Source organism: Nuphar pumila, chromosome 10 (genome assembly GCF_984573655.1).
Source record: "Nuphar pumila chromosome 10, dmNupPumi1.hap1.1, whole genome shotgun sequence".
NCBI classification, from domain to species: Eukaryota; Viridiplantae; Streptophyta; class Magnoliopsida; order Nymphaeales; family Nymphaeaceae; genus Nuphar; species Nuphar pumila.
This window is the reverse complement of record NC_143258.1, coordinates 115318640-115340074: the sequence shown is the minus strand read 5'-3', so window position 1 is coordinate 115340074 and position 21435 is coordinate 115318640. Positions and strand designations below refer to the sequence as shown.

At 35.1% G+C, this 21435-nt stretch overlaps 1 protein-coding gene across 3 annotated transcripts in view; it reads right to left on the bottom strand.

Moving 5' to 3' along the window:
• LOC149828006 (protein transport protein SEC24 C-like) overlaps positions 1-10152 on the bottom strand; it is a 112658-nt gene extending 102506 nt beyond the window's left edge. For 2 of the 3 annotated variants that reach the window (XM_090019792.1, XM_090019794.1), the window contains exon 1: positions 8999-10037. In XM_090019792.1, the coding sequence (XP_089875918.1) occupies positions 8999-9901 (903 nt within the window). In that variant the 5' untranslated portion in view covers positions 9902-10037. Of the gene's footprint in view, positions 1-8998 lie in introns of all 3 variants that reach the window. The other variant, XM_090019793.1, reaches the window with a different exon arrangement.
• Positions 10153-21435: the final 11283 nt, after the last annotated feature.

The following is a 21435-nucleotide window of genomic DNA, read 5'->3' as shown; positions in this document are numbered from 1 at the left end:
GGTACTCAACCTCAGTAGATGACAGAGACACCTTCTGTTGTTTCTTGCATCTCCAAGAAATTAACGATTCACCTAAGAAGACACAAAAACCAGTGGTGAAGTGACGGTTATTTGGATCACCTCCCCAATCAGAGACAGTATAGGCAATTAAATTTAATTTAGAAGATGAAGATAGATATACTCCCTTATTTATGGATCCCTTTATATATCTGATAATTCGAAGAATGGCACTCATATGATCTGATGTAGGGGCATGCTGAAATTGACTCGCAACATGCACAACATGAGAGATATTCAGTCTAGTGATGCTAAGATACATCAAATATCCAACAAGTTGCCTATAAAGAGTGGGATTTTCTAGAGGAACTGCATCATCAATTTTCAACTTTGTTTCTACTACTTCAAGAGTTTCACAAATTTTGTATCTTTGATTCCTGACCTGTCAATAATCTCACAAGCAAGTTTAGTTTGAGACAAAAAATAACCCCAGTCAGAGTAAGCAACTTCTATGCCTAAAAAAATATGTCAAAAACCCTAAATCTAACATTTCAAATTTTTTTGTTAATGTAGACTTGATACTCTTAATCCCTTTGGCATCATCACCTATGATTAACATATCATAAATATATAATAGTAAAATCACAATTTCTGATTTCTTTACAAACAGGGCAGTGTCAGTATAACATGAAATAAAATTATTTTCTACCATTAAATTGTTAAACCAATCATACCAAGCCTTGGGAGCCTGTTTCAAACCATAGAGAGCGTTTCGTAGACGAAGAACTTTACATTTAAGAACATCCATACCCGGAAAAGCATCCATATAAACTTCTTCATTTAGGTCTCCATTTAAAAATACATTTTTAATATCCATTTGATATATATTCTATTTTTTAATAAAGGCAATTGTAATTAGGCATCTAACAATGACCATTAGCGTAACGAGGGCAAAAGTTTCATCGTAATCTATCTCATATTCTTGACTATACTCATTGACAACTAGACAGACTTTATACCTTTCAAGAGACCCATCACTCTTCGTTTTGACTTTAAAGACCCACCTACATCCTATTGTTTTCTTTCCTCTATGTAAATTTTGAAATTCCCAAGTTCTAGCTTTAACTTCATTATCTGTTGCATCCCTCCATTCTACCAATTTCTTGGCTTCTTCAAAATTCTTAGGTTCCACATATAAATGAATGACACTAAGACATGCTCTATGTTTAGGTGAGAAGGATTCATACGATATAAATCTAGAAGGATTTCTCCTAGTTCTTTAGGTCCTACGAGGATTATTTATTGAGGTAGGTTCACTAAATTCACCATATTTCTTAGTTGCACTTCTAAAAGTGGTTTTATCTCTATGAGTATAAGTGATTGGTTCACAAGATATTCCTTCTTCGATAGGTTGCTCAAGAAATTGAAAATTATTACTCTCTTGTGTATCATTACAAGGAGCATCAAATATCATTTCCTCATCACTAGAAATATCACCATTTCTAGATAATAATTCAAACAAGAAGGAATAATCCACATTATCTCCATGAGGTTCATAATCTTCAAAACCACTAATATTTTCTAAAAAGATTACATTTCTAGATATATATAATTTATCATTTTTAACATCATAACACCTAAATCCTTTTTGTGTTTCCGAATATCTAAGAAATGCACAAGGAATAGCTTTTGGTAAAAGTTTGTCATTTTTGTCAGTAAGAACAAAACATTTGCATCCAAAAACTCTTAGTCTATTATAATCGGATTCTTTTTTATACATAATTTCAAAAGGTGATATTTTATTTAAATTTTTTGAAGGAAGATGATTTATAAGATAAACGGATGCAAGAGCCGCCTCGGCCCAAAATCTTTTAGGAATTTTTTGAGAAATAAGCAAGGTTATAGTGGTTTCAACTATATGTCTATGTTTTCTTTCGACTAAGCCATTTTGTTGAGGTCTTTTGGGACATGATTTTTTTATGAATAATTTCATTAGTCTCAAGGTAGTTTTTAAACTCATTTGAAAGATATTCTCCCCCGAAATCAGTCCTAAGAATCTTTAACTTGCCATTAAATTGATTTTTTATCATCATGTGATAGGTCTTAAAAGACGTAATGACATAATAAGAGAATCCTCCTTTAGATATAATGGGTGTCAATCCCTATACATCCAAGTGCACAAGTTCAAATTGTTTGATTGTAAACATAGATCTTTATTCAAAAGGCAAGGTTCTCATTTTTTCAAGAGTTTAATCATTACAATTGAAGTCTTTTTTACAAAGATCTTTAACAAAATGCAAATAAGAAAGCTTGGCAATATTAGGATGCCCAAAACGTTTATGTCAAACATTTATATCTTTATGTTGGATAATGTTACAAAAAGAGTGTTTTGGAATTTAAAGAAATTTCATGCAGTATAGATCTCATTTTCTAGAGGCTTCCCCAATCAACTTCCCGGACCGGCGATCCTATATCCAAGATTTATTTGATGAGAACTTGATATCACACCTATGGTCCGATAGTTGAAAGACCGAAAGCAAATTTAAATTTAGTTTAAGTATAAATCTAATTTTGGGAATAAAAAATCCTTGATTTTTAAAATTTTCAATCTCTTTGATTTTAAGAGAAGCACCATCCGCGGTTGAGACAAAAGAAAGAGATATAGTTTTTGTGTATTCGGAAAGAGCAAAAATATTTGGTGTCATATGAAAGGAGACAGCTGAATCTAAAAGCCAAGAAGTCTTGCCGGGATGAGAGAAGGTTGATATGGCGGCCTCGGAAATGGATCCCTTAAGAAGAGGTTGAGAGCTTCCATAATTTGACCTAGTGATAGAGCTCCATTGTTGGAAGTAGATGGACCCTCCTCCTTGTGTGGTTGAAATGTTGTAGACATGGCCACCTTATTGCATTTTGGACAAACCGGTTTAATGCAAGGTTTTAAAACTCACCGAGTCAACTCGGTGACTCGGCAGACTCGGCTCGGCCCGACCCTCCAGCGAGTCAACCCGGCAAGGCAAACTCAGTTTGCCAAGACTCGAGCCTGACTCGGGCGAGTGTTGGGCCTTAGATCATACTGAAGAAAAAACTTCTAGTGCATATGAAAATTATCTCACATTTAGTGCATATGAAAATTATCAGATGTGTTTATTATATTTGCTAAGAAGCACACAACATTAGAATGAATAAAAAACTTCATTGGAAATATATAAGATTGAAATTCTTTTTTTTTAGTTTTTTACCCAAAGTTATGCTCTTAAAATCTATCAATTATATTCATAATTTCAAATTTCATCAGCCTGGTATCTATGTTAAGACAATGTTCTAAAGGCTAATTCATATAGATGTAGTAAGGCTTGACGATTTATTAGGGGCATATTCCTACAATTTCCAATGTCTGGGAAGGCATTTTTTTAGATAGATGCTAAGTGGTTAAGATGATCTAGGTCATATTTTTTGTTGTTTGATGTTTTATCCAAACATATATGATTATCCATAGATGTGATTTGCATGATATTGTGCTTTTAACAGTTAATTTTTGTGATGCTCTACTATGAGCATGCAAATTTCAGCTACCAATAATGTGGATAATGAATTTGAACATATGTGTGTATGTGCATGTGTGTTCGCATGCCTGCATGCTCGTGGCCAACACTACATTGAAGATACCAACCATTATGATTAACAATTCCAGATACAGAATGTATCATATAGATCAAAGCATTGGTCTGAAGAAGTACCTACCCATATTCGGTGGGGTGGATTTGTTTGTATGTGGTACCGACTACCAATCATCCCTAACACGTCTTTGTTTGTGTTGCAAATGTTATTTTAAGAAATAGGTTTTGGTGCTACAGGGACTTCTCGGCATTTGTTATGATCAATTAAACTAGTAATTAAGTCATTCTACAAACCTTTACATGTTTAAATGACAATTTATATATTGTTTTTCTTTTAAAATCAAAAGTTAACAGAACCCGGTCTGAGTCACCGAGTTGACCCGCCGAGTCACGAGTCAATAAAGAACGAGTTGAGTCCCGAGTCACTGGGTTTTAAAACCTTGGTTTAATGTATCCCGATTCTTTGCAAAAATGACAAATGATTTTACCATAATCTCTTCCTTGATACCTTCCATTTTGGCCGCCATTTTGACCACCATCTTCTCTCACTCCTTGATTTTGATTTTAGAATTTATTAAAATGAGGGGGTTTATATGTTTTCAAATTATTCCCCGGTCTAGAAACGGCACAAGCTCCTTCATTCTCATCTTTATTTAGAGGCATAGCAAGAACACTTGGATTGGTTTTACTCATTCACAATTGAGTTTCTTCTCCACTTAGCATAGTAAGAACATCTTCAGGAGGTGGAGAAGTGAAGAAGATAGAAGGGAAGATCTTATTTGTTCGAATTCGGGTCTAAGCCTATTCAAAAAATTAAAAAACCGATCTTCTTCCAATTGTTTATGTCGAAGCTCAATGGCTTCTCCACTCCATTTTTGTTAGAACATAGCAAGCTCATCCCAAATAGATGACAATTCAGCGAAATATTCTCTAATAGTCAATTCGCCTTGTTGAAGGGTCAAAGCTCTTTTTTGGAGATAATACTTGTGGGATAAATCTCTCAAGGTATACATCCTCTCAAGATATTCCCAAACTTAAGACACCTTTTTAAATTTGAAAATATTTGCATTGATTCTAGTCTCAACCGAAGAAAAGATCTATGAGAGAATTTTGTAATTTTATCTCCCATTATTCATGCTTTTTGTTGTATTCTTCAAATGCTTTTACTATCTCTTCTCCATCAAGAACTTTTATTTTCCCTTTTTCAACTATAGTGATTTTTTGCTCGGGTTCCGGAATCGTACCTTGGATGTAACCCCAAAGTCCCTTACCCATGATGTGAGCCTCCATATTGCCGGCCCAAACATGACAGTTTGAAACCAAGAGAAAAGTGAGAGTCTTTTTCGGCCATTGAGGAGCTTTAATGAGACAAAAGAGTCTTAAAAAAAATAGAACACTTACCACAACGGGTCTTCTTTAAGCTTACTTGATGTAGTATGTCTCACTAGAAGTAGATTGCAAGAGCTTTTCATGCCAAAATACAAGAATGAAGTATGGGCACAATTTTTGAGGTGACCACCATGATGACGCAATACACGAGCTATTCTTCTAGAGACCAAGCTCAAGCTCTGATACCATGTGAAAAAGTCTTCAAAGAGACTATGTGCACAAAGGCATTATATTCTTAATATAAAATGTGTGCACAAAGGCACAAGATGAACAACTCACTCACAAACGGATATAAATGCGCAAAGGCATAAAAAATAATGAGAACTTTTATTGAATAAGAGTGAGAGCTTTACAAAAAGCTTAAGAATTACAAAGGGGGTGAGACCCCTATTTATACACACTAGAACCCCTTGGAGGGGCTCCACATATAGACGTTGGAGCCCCTCCACCGATCATATTATTGACCATTGGAGGGGCCCAACGTCTATAGATGTGGGCCCCTCAATGGCTAAAGACAAAAAGAATAAAAAAAGAAAAAGAGCATATTCAAAAAAGAATATGCGTGAAAATGAAAAAGATTATTTTGCCCTTATAGAATATTACAAAAATATATATCTATATATATAGATACATAGACATATATATAAGATCTCTCTCTCTCTCTCTCTCTCTCTCTCTCTCTCTCTCTCTCTCTCTCTCTCTCTATATATATATATATATATATATATATATATATAGATAGATAGATAGATAGATAGATAGATAGATAGATAGATAGATATAGAGAGAGAGAGAGATAGATTACATTTTAACAAGAAGATCCTCAGAAAATGAATGAACAAAGAATATTATGTGGATCCAACCAAAATCAACAGAGATAATTAATGAAATGGAAGCATGATTTCTTCAATCGCCATGAAGTACCATAGCTGTCCAACTCTAAAATGTGTCAGAGTGGTGGTAGAAAAACATGCTAAGCCACTAGTGATCCAGCCGTAAAACATGAAAAGCTTGCTTGAACTTGAGAAAATTGGCTCTGTTGTGCCCAAGTTTGCATTCCAAACTCAATTATATAAACAATCTGAGATTAAGCAACCCCCTGCTTGACTCAATTAATCTTGAACAAGACAGTAGTAACAAAATTGTGTATAAAATATACACTTGCATAACTTCCAAGCCAACTTAACTAGTAGATCCATTTCCTTTGGCTTGCACATGCTTCAATTTCCATGGCCCCCATTGATTCTAACAAAAACAGATGTAAAAGTATACTTTTTAATACATTTTGTACAGCTTGACTAAGCTTCCGCTGAAGCCCCTGGGTTTGAACATGCTAGTGTGATAGTGATCACAGATCAAACAGCCAAAAACCTGATCAAGCCAGCTCTATGCGAGTGAAAACGATCATAGAAAAAGAAATCTACACGTGATAGAAACCAGTAGCACCACGCTCCTTGACTCACCAATTTATCATCAAACTACAGCTCAATGTTGCAAGAATCATCTCAGAACCTGAATCAATTTTGCTGAATTTTTTCAATCAGCCAACTTTTAACCACAGAAAAACACGTGGCAAAAAAATTTAAATAATATTAAAAAAACTAATTTTTACCATTTTTCAGATTTATGTGAAAATTAGCCAGATCAGGCCAGTTTTGTATCGATTTTCTACTCATATAATACAAATCGACCAATTCAGGCCGATTCGCAATGATACTGACAACATTGCAACAGCTCATTTCCACAACTGCTGCCTTACCAAGTTACCCAGCACATCAACAATGCATGCAAAATATGTTTTCTTGTTAAACCATGTTTAAGCGGTTTCAACTTTCAATCAACTTCAAAAGCTTCCATTTTTCATATCTCATAAGGTTAAATACGAAGCAAATGATGAAATTATGCAAGATTAATACAAAAGAAGGTCTAGAAGTGTACATAAATTGGCTAATAGTAGTGAGAGAACAACTAGAGATATGAACCAGGTAAGAGTATCAATAATGAAGATAAAAATCTTTTGATTAAGGATGATCAAATTGAAGAGAGATGGAGAAAATATTTCTCACTTGCTAATGAAAAATGGAAAAATGAAATAGACTGTGAAGGCTAACCTAACCAAGGAATGATTGACAAAATTAGCGAGGAAGTAGAAATAGCGACAAATAAGATGAAGAAAAATAAAGTGTTCATTATAGATAATATGATTCTTGAATTTTGGATTGCATTAAGTAAGATTGATATGAAATGGTTAAGAAAACTATTTCATAATATTTATCCACAAACAAAAATGCCAAATGAGTGGAGAAAGAATACTTTGGTGTGTATATATAACAATAAAGATGAAAATTAAAATTGCTCGAATTATTCGGTTATTAAGCTTATGAGTCGCACTGTAAGGCTTTGAGAGAGAATAATAAACCAACTTGACAAGAGAATCGTATGTATCAGAGAATCAATTTAGAGAGGGAAGGGAAGAAACTTGCATATGGTATTTATAGAGTTAGAAAGTGGTGTAATAGAGTTTCATGAAAACTAATTTGGTCAGTAATAAAAAAAAAAGAATCCCATCCAGCAATATTGAGAACGTGCAAGATATGTATGAGAGAGCTGTAAGGATTGTCAAGATTACACTCAGAGAGATTAGTGTGTTTCATCTTAAAGTTACAAAAGAGATTCTCTTTAAGCTTGTATCTTTTTGCATTAGTTGTACATGAAGTAACATTTTTTAAGGAGGCCCCCTAGTGCATGATCATTACAGATGATACAATACTTCTTAGCTAGGATAGAGAAGATGTATAGAAAAAACTAGAATTTTGGAGGATTACGTTAGACAAATATGTTTTAGTAGTAAAACAAACAAAAGTTATGGAATGCAAGTTTGGTATAGAAGCTAGTGAAAGAGAGGTTATAAAATCCAACAGTGTCATAAGATTCAATATTTAGGATCTATGGTACAATAAGATGGTGTATTGAATGTGATATCACTAGTAGGGTTGGTGCTGGATAGATCAAGTGGACGCAAACTAGTGATGTGTTATATGATAAAAAAAATATTTGTGTGACAAGAGACGTTTTTACAATACTGCTATCTTATTGGCACTCTTGTATAGTGTTGAATGTTGGGCAACTAAGAAGTGATAAGAAAAGAAATTGCATGTCATGAAAATGGGTACATTAAGATAGATGCTTGGAGTTACGAATAAGGATAATATCAGACACAAATGTATCAGAAAGTGTCAAGGAATCATACCAATAAAAGAGAATTAAATAATGTTGTTTACGATGGTTCGGTCATGTTGTACAAATACCTATTACAGCACAAGTGAGAAAGGTCAACACAATCCAAATGGAAAGAGTACGACACACGGAAGACTTTAAAGACTTTGAAGGAGGTAGTGAGAGGTGATATGAAGAACTGCAAGATACCCGAAGTTGTAACCCTAGATAAGAAGGAATGGACAAACAAGACTCATAAATCAGAACCCATCTAGTTGGGATAAGGCTTGATGATGATGATGATGAATTACCTTATAGATATTTCAACCTCTAAGTAATATGTTTCATTAGTTGAACAATAAAATGTTAAAATGAATAAGACTAACATGCTTAGCTTGCCCTTGTCTTTCAGGATTGTTGTATATGGATCTATTTTCCAGTAACTGTTTAGATGTAAGCACCAATAATTCAAGCAAGAATACTCCCCACGCATAAATTCAAACACAAACCAATCACAAACAGGCACCAACATAAGCTACACCCTCAAGCTCTTAGTCAACATAAGTGCTTCTAGAGATCTAGACTTTAAAGACTGTTAATTTTGCTACTAGGATTGATAGAAAGCCCTATAATCCAATCGATCCTATATAGATGAAAAAGAGGGAAATTCTAGTTAATCCTAGAGTAATTCGAAAGAGCACTTCCTTGCTAAAATGCAACAAGATTCATCAACAAAAACAAAAGAATCCTACAAACATTTCATACATTAATTTATTTACCTGTGGGATCTGAGACAGCTGAGTCGGCCACGGCTGGGAGCCGTACGGTGAAGCTGTAGGCGGTAATGGCGGGGGCACACCTTGACCAGTACTCATGAATGGTGAAGGAGGTGGAGGCATGCGTTGGCTGCTGCTACCCATGAATGGTGGTTGAGGTGGCTGCATCTGCGGGGGCACGCTCTGACCAGCACCCAAGAACGGCGGCGGAAGCGGATGCATCGGAGGGGAACCTGACGCTGCGCTGGTGGGAACTTGACCAGCGCCCAAGAACGGTGCTGGGGGTGACTGCATCGGCGGCGCAACCGAAGGCATGCCGATCACGCCTTGACTGGTGCCCATGAACGGTGCAGGAGGTGGTTGCATCGTCTGACTGGGCAACCCTTGGCTGCCAACCAAGAACGATGCCCGAGGGGGTTGTGATGGCGGTGGAACGCCTGGCACGCTCTGACCATCAGCCACCGGGCGCATGCCAGGCGGTGGTGGTGGCACTCGCACCGAACCAGACAGCGGCCCACCCGGCGGAAGACCCTGCACAGGCGGAGGAAAACGAGATCCAGCAGGCACAAACGCCGGCGTCCCGTTACTCATAACTGCCGGCCCGCTTGAGGGCGGTGCGGCCGAGAACGGTGGCGGCCTATAGCCCGGGGGAGCGACCGCAGCAGGTGGGGGCACCACCGCTCGTCCAGGCCCCAAATGCAGCGGCATGCCGCGAAGCGGAGCGCTCGGGACGGGGCCGGTGCGAGGGATCGGCATCGAGGGGGCTCCAGTGGGGGCAAAAGGCGGGGGACGGACGCCGGCCGGATTAGGGCGAGTCACGTAGAGATTCTGCATGTTCGCGGCTAGCGTGTCGGCAGGACCCTGCGGAGCGCCCGGGTAGCCCGGTCTAGGTGCCGAGGACGCCATGGACGGCCGATCCCGGCGAAATTCCGGCCTAAATTCCCCCCGATTTCCCCAAGAAAACTAGGATCGGAGCTCCTCCGACCTAGAAAAAGCCGGATAGTATTGTTTGGGATCGAATTCGAAATCGAGAGAGAGATAGCGATCGAGATCTGAGGGGGATCTAAGAGAGAGAGAGAGAAAGAAGGAGAGGCGAACCGTTTTCTCAGGGAAGGATGAGAAAAACGAAGAGCGTTTTCTCTCTCTCTCACAAACACGAAGGGAAGTAAGGAATTGTTTGATGGCTTGTCCAGGATTGGACGGAATAAAACAAACATGCATTTTGTCTGTCTGTAACAACTACTCTACGGTCTCTACCTATCTAAACTTTTGTTTAAATTGTACAAGAGGTTGTCCTTGTTGTATCCAACGTCCGTGTCTGAACAGGGCATGAACACATGGATAATAGATCCGATAACTTAGTTTCGAATCGTACGACTTGATCCGCCCATGTTTATTATGGATTTTAACCTCGGATCTCGGATTATATATAAAAACTATAAAATGATTATAGTTTGAGTCATTTGAGAAAAACAAGAACGTTTACAATTCAAACACTAACTAAAGAAAATCCTTAATCAAATACAAGAAAAGCCGTAATTAAATTCTAAAATCTTAAAATATAATAAAATAAATCATAAATAAACTAAAAAACCTTAAACTATAAGAAAAAACCATAAAAAAATATTTAAAAAAAAAAACCTAATTCAATCCCTAACCAGAGAAAATAAAAAAATCTCTAATCAAACCTTAAAATATAATAAAATAAATCATAAAGAAATCAACAAACCCTAAACTATAAGAAAAAACTCCTAATTCAAACCCAAACCCTAATCAAATCTTAAAATCTTAAAATACAATAAAATAAATCATAAATAAACCTTAAACTATAAGAAAAAAACATAAAATTAAATAAAAAAATCCAAATTAAAAAAATAAAAAAATCCTAATCAAATTATAAAATCTTAAAATATAATAAAATAAATCATAAATAAACCAAAAAACCCTAAACTATAAGAAAAAAAACTATAAAATTAAATAAAAAAAACCCTAATTCAACCCCTAACCAAAGAAAAAAATCCTAATCAAATACAAGAAAAGCCCTAATCAAATTAACTATAAAAAGCCTTAATTAAAAAAAATTGATTCAAAGCCCTAATCATAAAAAGGCAGAAAAAAATCTAATTAAATCATAGAAAACCCTAATCAAATTAACTATAAAGGCCCTAATTTAAAAAATTTGATTAGAAAAACTAATCAATGAAAAAAAATAAATAATAAAAATCAATACAAAGAAGAAGAAGAATAAGAGGAGAGTGTAATTGTCCCAGGCCGATCTTTAGGAATGGGGCATGTGCAGTGTGGAGCTCTACTGAATCAAAAATGCATCGAGTGTAGGAACGTGTGGTATGTATTCGCTTGATCGGTGAGGTGTGGTGGTAGCACGGCATGCAATAGGCATCAGTATCATTGTTAGTGCATCGTTGTGTGGCGGCACAGACGTGGAGCGTTGTTCGGTTAAGCAGTGCCAGCGGATCATAGGATGTTGCCTTTGGAGATTTGGTTAAGGACCTCTCGACATGCAAGACCTTCTCACGTGTAGCGGTTGGATGCACGGGGGTGCGTGTGGGTTAGGGTTAATTCTCACAGGAATCACCTTAGGTGATTCCAACCGAGTAGAGTGACTTGGGGCTAGGCGAGTGAATGTTTAGGCGCCGACAAATTAGTTTGGGTGGTGCTCTTCGCTATGATGTTCAATCATCAACTGGTTTTCGAACTGGGGACCGCAAAATCGTGTTCCTTCAGTGGTGAAGTTTTGCTATGTCGTGTGCATGGAGCTGCAAGACGCTTCGCGGCACGCAAGGCTAAGGCAAAGTTTATGCCTCTTTAGGAAGTGATAGCTGGTATGGGATGGCTATGCACCAAGATGCATGGACTACATGAAATGCGCATTTGAAAATGTGCTTGATCAGCTTCTGCTATGCATTTATGCACGGGGTGCTGTGCAGGGCCAATAAAAATGATTCAGCACAAGGAAATGTGTTGTTACACGGCCTTTGGCCGTTAGGCTATCCAACTTGGGTAGCTTGACGCGTCGCGGTTTTGCGAAGCATTCTATGTCTATGACAAAGCAATATGTGGGCATGCGACGATAAGGAAGGACTGTCGCGTCGCATTAGCTAATTGAAAAAAGTAAGCCCATGACAGTAACACCCCAAGATTTTAAACCCGAAAAACACGTAAAATTTAAAAGTTTTCTTCATTTAAAATCATCAACGAAAACCTTTTTAACTTTTGGGTCAAAACCTTGGGTGAGGCAGAGATTGATCAATCACAATAATACTGAATTTAAGGCGGATAACATTTCTTAAAATAATTCAATTTCATAAGGTAAAGTAATTACAAAATTCAAAATAACGATAAGGTTTTCTCAAAAAAACTACTAAAGTTTATCCAAAACACAATTTCGAGGGAAGAAAATTCAATGGCTCTTTGACGTCGCTTAAACTTTCCCCTACCGCTCCAGCTTCGCTACTTATTACCTGAAATGGTTTTTGGTAGGGGGCATAACCATAGTGACAAACATTTTTATCGATAATTTCTTATTTTCCAAAAACTTGCGAGAAATTGAAAAAAAATCATAAATCTTGCATTTTTTCTGTAAAATCTCGACAATAAAAAAATTAATTAAAAAATATAAAAATTATTTTATATATTTTTAAATTAGTCAAAGATGAGGAGATTAAGGAGAGATGGAAAGATTATTTTGATAAGCTATTTAATGAAAGTCATGCTCAGGATCTTGGAGACTTGTTCATTCCTTTTCATGAGATGAATCACGACTTCATGCGCAAGATTCAAAAGAAAGAAATTGCAGAGGCTTTGAAGAAAATGAAATCAAGAAGGGCAGTTGGCCCATATAGTATACCTATCGAGGCTTGAAAATGCTTGGAAGGGAAAGGTTTAGAATGGTTGACAAATCTTTTTAACAAGATTTGACGGACAAATAAGATGCATAATGAGTGGAGGAAGAGTACTTTGGTAACTCTATATAAGAATAAGGGTGATGTATAAGATTGCACAAACTATCGTGGTATAAAACTCATGAGTCATACTATGAAACTTTGGGAGAGGGTGATTGAGTCTAGGTTGAGGAAGGTTGTCATGATATCGGAGAATCAATTTGGTTTTATGCCTGAAAAATCAACTATGGAAGCTATACATCTTCTTAGACAACTTATTGAGAGATATAGAGAGAGGAACAAAGATTTGCATATGGTTTTTATTGATTTGGAGAAGGCATACGATAGAGTACCTAGGGATGTTCTCTGGTGGACAATGATGAATAAAGATGTTTCTCTCAAGTACAATAGTATAATTAAAGATATGTACGAAGGAGTAGTAACCAATGTCTGCACTTGTGGAGGGGTGACAACCAATTTTCCTATAACGGTTGGGTTACATCAAGGATCTGCATTAAGCCTTTTCCTATTTGCTATAGTGATGGATGAGCTTACGAGATCAATTCAAGAAAATATGTCGTGGTGTATTTGTTTGTTGATGATATTGTTTTGATTGATGAGTCTAGAGTTGGGGTTAATGCTAAGTTAGAATTATGGAGACATACACTGCAAGAAAGAGGTTTTAAGTTGAGTAAGAGTAAGACAAAATATATGGAATGTTGGTTTAGTAAGCAACGAAGTAGTGATGGGAGTGTAGTGAAGCTTAGTGAGCAAGAAGTACCGGTGGATGATTATTTCAAATATTTGGGATCTATCATTCAAAAGTATGGAGAAATTGATGGAGATGTAAATCATAGGATAAAGGTTGGGTGGATGAAATAGAAAAGTGCAATTGGAGTGTTGTGCGATCGTAGAATGCCATTGCGGTTGAAGGGAAAGTTTTATAGGACGACTATTAGGCTCGCTTTACTATATGGTACGGAATGTTGGGCTGCCAAGAGACATCATATTCAAAAAATGAGTGTAGCTGAGATGTGTATGCTTAGATGGATGTGTGGAAATACAATAAAAGATAAGATTCGGAACGAGGAGATACATAAGAAGGTAGGCATTGCACCCATTGAAAATAAGATGAGAGAGAATCATTTACAGTGGTTTGGACATATTCGGCGAAGGCCTAATGATGCTCCAGTTAGAAGGATGGAGAAATGGGAAAATATATTAGTTAAAAAAGCTCGAGTAGGCCTAGGAAGACTTGGATGAAGATGATAGGAAAGGATATGAATGCTTTGAACCTCACCGAGGATATGGCATTGGGTAGAAATGACTTAAAGAAAAGGATTCATGCAGAACACCCAGAATGATTTTCTTTGTTGGTTCATATCGCCGACTCCAATTGTTTTGGGATGAAGGCGTAGTAGTAGTAGTTGTTGTTGTTGTTGTTGTAAGAAAATATTAATAAAAATTATTTAAAAATAAAAATACATGATTTTTTTCACTATAAATAGCCATTTAAAATGTAAATATAATGTTTAAATCACAGTATTTATGTTTTTTCATAAATCTCGTGATATTTTGTCAATCTCCCAAGAGATTATTGTTTTAAACTTTTAGGCAATTTCTTGCGATATTATCGTGAGATTTTCATAAATCTTGCGATATTTGTCACACTGGCCAGAACAACCCTCAACAAAAATACAATGACAAAGTACATGTGCATAGAAATAAGCAAACATGAAATAACATGCTTTTCATACATAATAACAATTATTAGTGCATAATCATTTTAACAATCAATTTTACTTATGCTTGAGCATTTAATGTAGGCATGACTTACCAGTATAATTAAAGCATTCATGGGTGACTTGTAACTCTTGTATTTATATTTTACTTTAATAAATAATGCAGGTCATGCTTCACTACATGCATAATACACTTTTGTTTCTTTTTCACAATACTCTTTGAGTACAATACATGCAATATTCAGATTAGAGACATGACTCAAGGGGTATATTCAATCAATTTGTGTTTTATTACCCTGATCTTGCTTATCTTTTGCATCATTTAGTGAAAGACGATCATATCGAGAGAGAAACCCCAATACCCTAAACTTGATATATCAAAATTTACTTTTAGCTAAAACAATCTCACTACCACCCTGGGGCACCAGTGACAGCTATCCACTATCTTCATGGCTAAAGAAGCAACCATTCATGCTTAATAATATTCTACAGAACCTAGTGTACCACTTACCAGCTTATTGTAAGCTACAAGACAATCAACATATACATTTGTTATAATCTAATTCAATTATTTTGACATACATGCTCAATTTATATATTTAATAGCTTCCGTTGGACACAAATACGTATGATTTTAATTAACCATCATAAGGTTCTCGACTATCTCTCATTTCATAACTCTCACTCTCACTCTTTCTTCTCTCTCACTTGCATTCTCTCTTCCTCACCACCCGTGTCTCTCATCTCTTAATCAGTTACCAACACCTTCTTCCATTTTTTCTTCCATCACTCACCACCGCATTCACACAATTTTTTGTACTCACAACACAAAACCTAAGGCAAACACACATGTCCTTGCCCATATTTGGATCATCATCAAAGCGCAATCCATGTCGCGCCTTTCATAGAAAAATCTCTAATGGTATTTTTTGGTTTTTGTAAAATTGCACGTACTACGAATTAGGTTTACGACGTAGCGTATATGCATAGACTTAGGTTGCTTGAACAATAGTCTTTCCATATTAAAAATTTATGTCTTTTGCATCAGGTTTGTGTAGTTATAAAAATATATGTATATATATTTTTTCATAAACTAGTTTGGGTTGCACTTTTTACGAATAAAAAATATATTTATGCATACATTGGATTTTTATGAGTAATAATATGCATGTGTTCAAGAAGTTTTGAACATATACACAAGTGAGTATTTCAAATACTTTACAAATAAATAAATAAATATATATATATATATATGTTCAAATTTTACAAGCATATTCATATATGTATATTTCAAAATTTATGAACATGTACACACAAGTGTATTTCATAATATTTATGTATGTGATTCAGGTTTTTTATTATGCATGTTTCTGAATTATTATCTAATCATATTATTTTAAGACTCTGTATGAATGAAAAACTGGATTTTGACAATGCATGAGTGCAGTTGAAAGAAATCAGAATTTTATAAATTGTGAATTATATGATGACATGCATAATAAATGATGTAATATATATTGAATGATGCATATATGATGAATGATATAATGCATGTTGAATGTTGTATGTGTTGCATGATGATTAAATTGCACCATGATGGAATTGTATTATGCGGTTGTTTATTTTGATATGAGATCAATTGAATGATTGAGCCCGAACGGATGAATCATGAACTTAAGTATGGTCAACTGAACTTTGATGTGTTAGTGCCACAATTTATTATGCACTACGATCTCACACATGTTTCTCGACTGACTTTGGGCATCATCAACTTAGGTTGTAACATCAGGCATCATCACTTATTGTTGGGACAACAAGGGCTTGCACATCGTTTGACATAACTTTTCTTGGTATACCAATATGCTACATTTGAGACAATCTCACCATCCCTAGGCAAAATAGTGAAAAGTTCACTACAACCATGGCTAGGAACACCAACCTACATATCGGGTTATTGGGCAAATAATGCACACGACGTTCAATATCTTTACCGTTCCCCATGATCGTCCTCCAAGGATTCCACCATCATTAGAGGGAAACTAAGGAATCAAATTATTAATACAATGTTCACGTCTCTTATACTTCTTTTAAACTATCATATGTTCTTTCCACAAGAATATCAATATGCACTTCATCTTGTATCATCTGATTGTGCTACCACTTTGCTCGTTCATAACAGTATATCATTATGTGTCAACAAGTGCGATTAATCATATGCATCATAACACAATATAATTATACATTCATATGATTATTACAACAACATTGCAAGAACACATAACCTCAATAGGCCCGCAGGTAGCTCAGCCATATGCCACAATGCAATATGTTCACCTCTCAAATTGTCTCATACATTCAAGTAAGGATTATACATTATGTGATATATTATGCTCACAAACCACATACCATAACATGTTGTAGATGATCATGTAAGCATATATAACATCACATCATGCTATAAATTATTATCATGCTGCACATAATACATTTAGTTCAAATTTGTAACCATCACATACAAGCAATTCAACATATCACATGCAAACATGCCAAAACAGTTTATATGTAAAACTGTAAAAAATATAATTTTACCTGTCAGTGTAAATTCTATCATGCATCACACCGAATGAAATAAATTTTTAGATTTTTACTGTAGATTCATATACATGTTAGTTGTCTAAAAGAAACACTAACCTAAACTCATTCCAAACCGAAGAATAAAAAGTATGGAACTACTGGTTGTTTGGTTTGGATCAGTCTTCTCAAACAAATATCAATCATGCTTTACATAAAATAAAATAAATCTTGATATTTTTACTGAGGGTGAATTGGTATGTCTGACACAAGTCCCCAAAACCTTGAGTTAAAACCTGTTTCCTACAGAGAATTAAAATTCATGTAATACATGTTATTTGTATTATATACCAACCTGTTCTCCAAAAAGCACTGGTTATGGACTGATCTTTCGAGATTTTTAATTTCCAAACCATAAAGAATCAAACTACTTGATTTGTATTGTATGTCCTTTGATGTACAAACTAACAAACACAAAAATATTGACTATAATTTTAGAATATATTGGGAGCTATGATTTTTATAAAAATATGCAGCCTACATATATTTTTTATTGAGGCAGAAATATTTTATCAACTTGCAGAGGTCATATATCACAATCTGAAACTCATTTGAGTATGAGATTGTTTCCATATGTCTGAAACATCCCTAGATTTTTTTAGAATTTATTAGATTTAGTAATTTAAATAACCAAGTTTTTTTTAACCTTGGTCAAAATAAATAAACAAGATAAAGTGTAGTTTTCAAGAAAAGATTTCAAAAACTTTAAGTTTTTTATAAAAAACACCAAAAACATGGATCCAACGATTTGGATTCATTAAACACACATCATATCCATGCACATATACATTCAATGTTGTTGTAAACATCATATTCAACCTATGACATAAAATTAAACTCCAATATGAATTGTTTTTCACAAGAAAATGGGTTGAATCGCTCTTACAAATTAAAATGTATATTATAAAAGCAAAATAGGGTTTTAAATATTAATATAACCTAAATCGAACTATAGGAACATGATTCCATGCTTGATCGACTTATTATAAATTATAAACATGCCGAACAATGTAAAATCTCGTACATTGTTGTGAATATGAATGAATAAAACACCACACACACGAACATAAACCAAAACATCACGAAGAACTCCCAAAACACTCAAAGAGATCTGAAATCTATTTTCTAAAGCAAGTTTGTTGCCTAAGGCCAAAATATAGACCTTGTATCACACCAAACCACAAAAAAAGAAAAAGAAAACGGACATGATCGGCCCCTACGGTCGATCACCAGGAAAAAATATGGAAGAACTTACCTAGGCTTTGGCCAATCTTCTTCTTCCTAGCTCTCCTTCTCTTTCAAACGTGTTCTTCTCTTATCTCTATCAAAAATCATGCATAGGTGTTTCTTAGGAGGCTAACCTCTACTTAAATAGAGGAGTTAGGTTTACTTAACTCTAATCGTGCATAGGGGATACCTCATAGTCTTTTCATCGAAGGGCTTACCTAGTGATCAAAGAGCGAGATGTAAATACAATCGACAAGAATGAACAGAGCCCTAGGTCCCCGCTGCCACGACTTGGCTGCAATAGAGTTCATTTTCAATTGTTACCCACGACAAAGGCAATTGTGCCCTAAGCAACAAGAAGGAGAGGGAGAATGCGAGGGAGAGGGAGACGGGGTGCATGTCGAAGAGGGAGAGGTTAGGGCACATATGCTCCGTTTGGCTTTTTCTATTTTAATAGCCTAAGCACTGGCAGTTGGATTTAAACTAGATTCAATGGCTAGCGCAATTGAGTTGGAGTTGAGCTACTAATGATTAAGCAATTACGCACTATTTTCTCTCTCTCTCTCTATATATATATATATACCTGAACATATTAGCCCCATTTCTCGTTTTGCCCCATTCTGCTCTATAAGTTTTAAGTGCTTTATGATAGTTTTGAACCGTTAGATGTGTTTAATATGCTCAATTTAGTGGGAATCGACTCTTGGATCATATTTTTTGACAAAAAAATGTATTTTTATGAGCCAGAAAAAATTGGTACCTTCATAGCCATTTATTTTGGATAATCGAAAAAACCTGTATACAGGTTAGATTCCAATGATCCAAAAGTCAGTTCCCACTAAAAAAAACTTATATATCCCCCTCTTAGAGGCCGTTGTACAATTTTAAAATTCATCAACCAACACATTTCAATTCAGAGATCTTGAGGTGACCATCACGTTAGAGGACGTGACACGAATAAATAGACTGAAGTGTCATGGAGAGCCAGTGAGTGAGTGGCACGAAGTGGAGAGATTTTAAGCACTTGTATGATATTTATTTGCAAGCAGATGATGATGCATTTGAAGTCAATAAGATTAAGTTTTTATGGCTTAGGAGTAATTATGACTCCAACAAGGCAAGGAGGATAAAGGTGAAACTACCGTGTATTGAAGAAAATATGGTAGTAGAGTGGACAAGCCAGTGAGATCACTCTTGCTATACTTATTTGATTCATACTTATTCATCGACATTGGCAGGAAGTTGGTCCATACATTATATATCGAATTGTTGGAAGACCTAGATCACATCGATCAATACGCATTGGGAGCATCCGCACTTGCACACCTGCATGCAAGTTTGAGTCGCACGAGGAGCAAAAAAAAAACTTGTCGAGATATTGGTGTTGTTGAAGATATTTATCCATTCATTGTGCCTAAACTTTTGATTTATAATTATTCTTACACTTACATACTATGTTTTAATACATATTGTGTATTAATCCTTGTTATGCATGTTTAGATATGGGAGCACATATCCATTGAAAGGCCTAGATATGTGATGTTGTTTATGAATTTTCATATATCGCAATATGGAGTTGATCATGCAATGAAGAAGGTCGTGATCGAAGATTGGTGGGTCCTCGCATGTCACGTGTTGACTGCACTACATAGCTTCGCAGATTGACTAGAAAAACTGTAAGTATTGTTGTTGATATTTCATATGCTTTTTTAATACATGTCTGTAGGCTTAACCATAACAAAAATATATGTAAACTAGTGCCCTTATCAAGGCGTCGTTGGAAGAGGAGAAGAATGTCGATGTGAGGAAAGACATTTTGATGCACAACATGAATGGAGTTGAGCACCAAATGGCCAACCGAGTCATTCGGTAGTTTGAGTTTGTTCAGCAACCAACCAGTCACCCTCACACAATTAGCAAATTTATATCGCATGCCATGAAGAATTACCCCACAATATTTCTCTCTGAGCTTCAAGACTGACGCGAGGGTGACAAAGACATAGACTAGTCGACCATAGAACGTGTCATCAATGATGATTTTGTAGCTGCCTAGCAGGTTGCATGTTCTTCAACAACAAAATTGGCCTTTGAATGAGAGAATAAAGTTGGAGAAAAGCACAGAAATACAATAAGTTGATCAAAGTAAGAGCTGACTTTTTCACCTAAAACTTTTGCATGTTGAAAAATATGGTACATACTTAAGAGGATATAATACATACTCAAGTTAACGTTATGGAGAACGAAAATAAGGTCATTGAGGAGCTTCGATCATGACAATCATAACATCTTCAATTGTAGAAATTTATTTATTTATTTATTATTATTTTTTGTATATATTTGAAGATCAACATTGTAACTCATTGATTACTTATTTATTTGTATATAATATGATTTGAATGTTTTTATAAATAAATTATTATACAAAGTCATTTATTTGTATATAATGTCGTTGATTGAATGTTTAAATGATTTGAATGTAAAACTGAAACCACTATTGAAAGTTTAAACTAAAACCATTGTTGAATGTTTAAATGATTTGAATGTTCAAACTCACTGTTGAATGATTTGTATATAACAACATTGTTTATATGTGTATATGTTTTTAAATCATTTGAATGTCTATTCACTGTTATTTGGATTATTAGAAAATTCATAGTGAGTTTATATATGATTTGAGAAATAAAAAAAAAAGAAATATAACATATTTGTCATAATTTTGCAAATATTTAAGTACAATATTTATGATATCTAGAGATTCATAAATAACTTCATGCGAGAACGTGCAAAATATGCAAAAAAGTAAGTTATTTGTGAAATTAGTGGTAAGTGTTTCACACATAAATTTATGTGATTTGGTGAAGTATATGTGAAAAAATAGGATATTTACAGGAGGTGTTTGACAAATATATTTATGCAAAATATTTTATTATATGTGAAA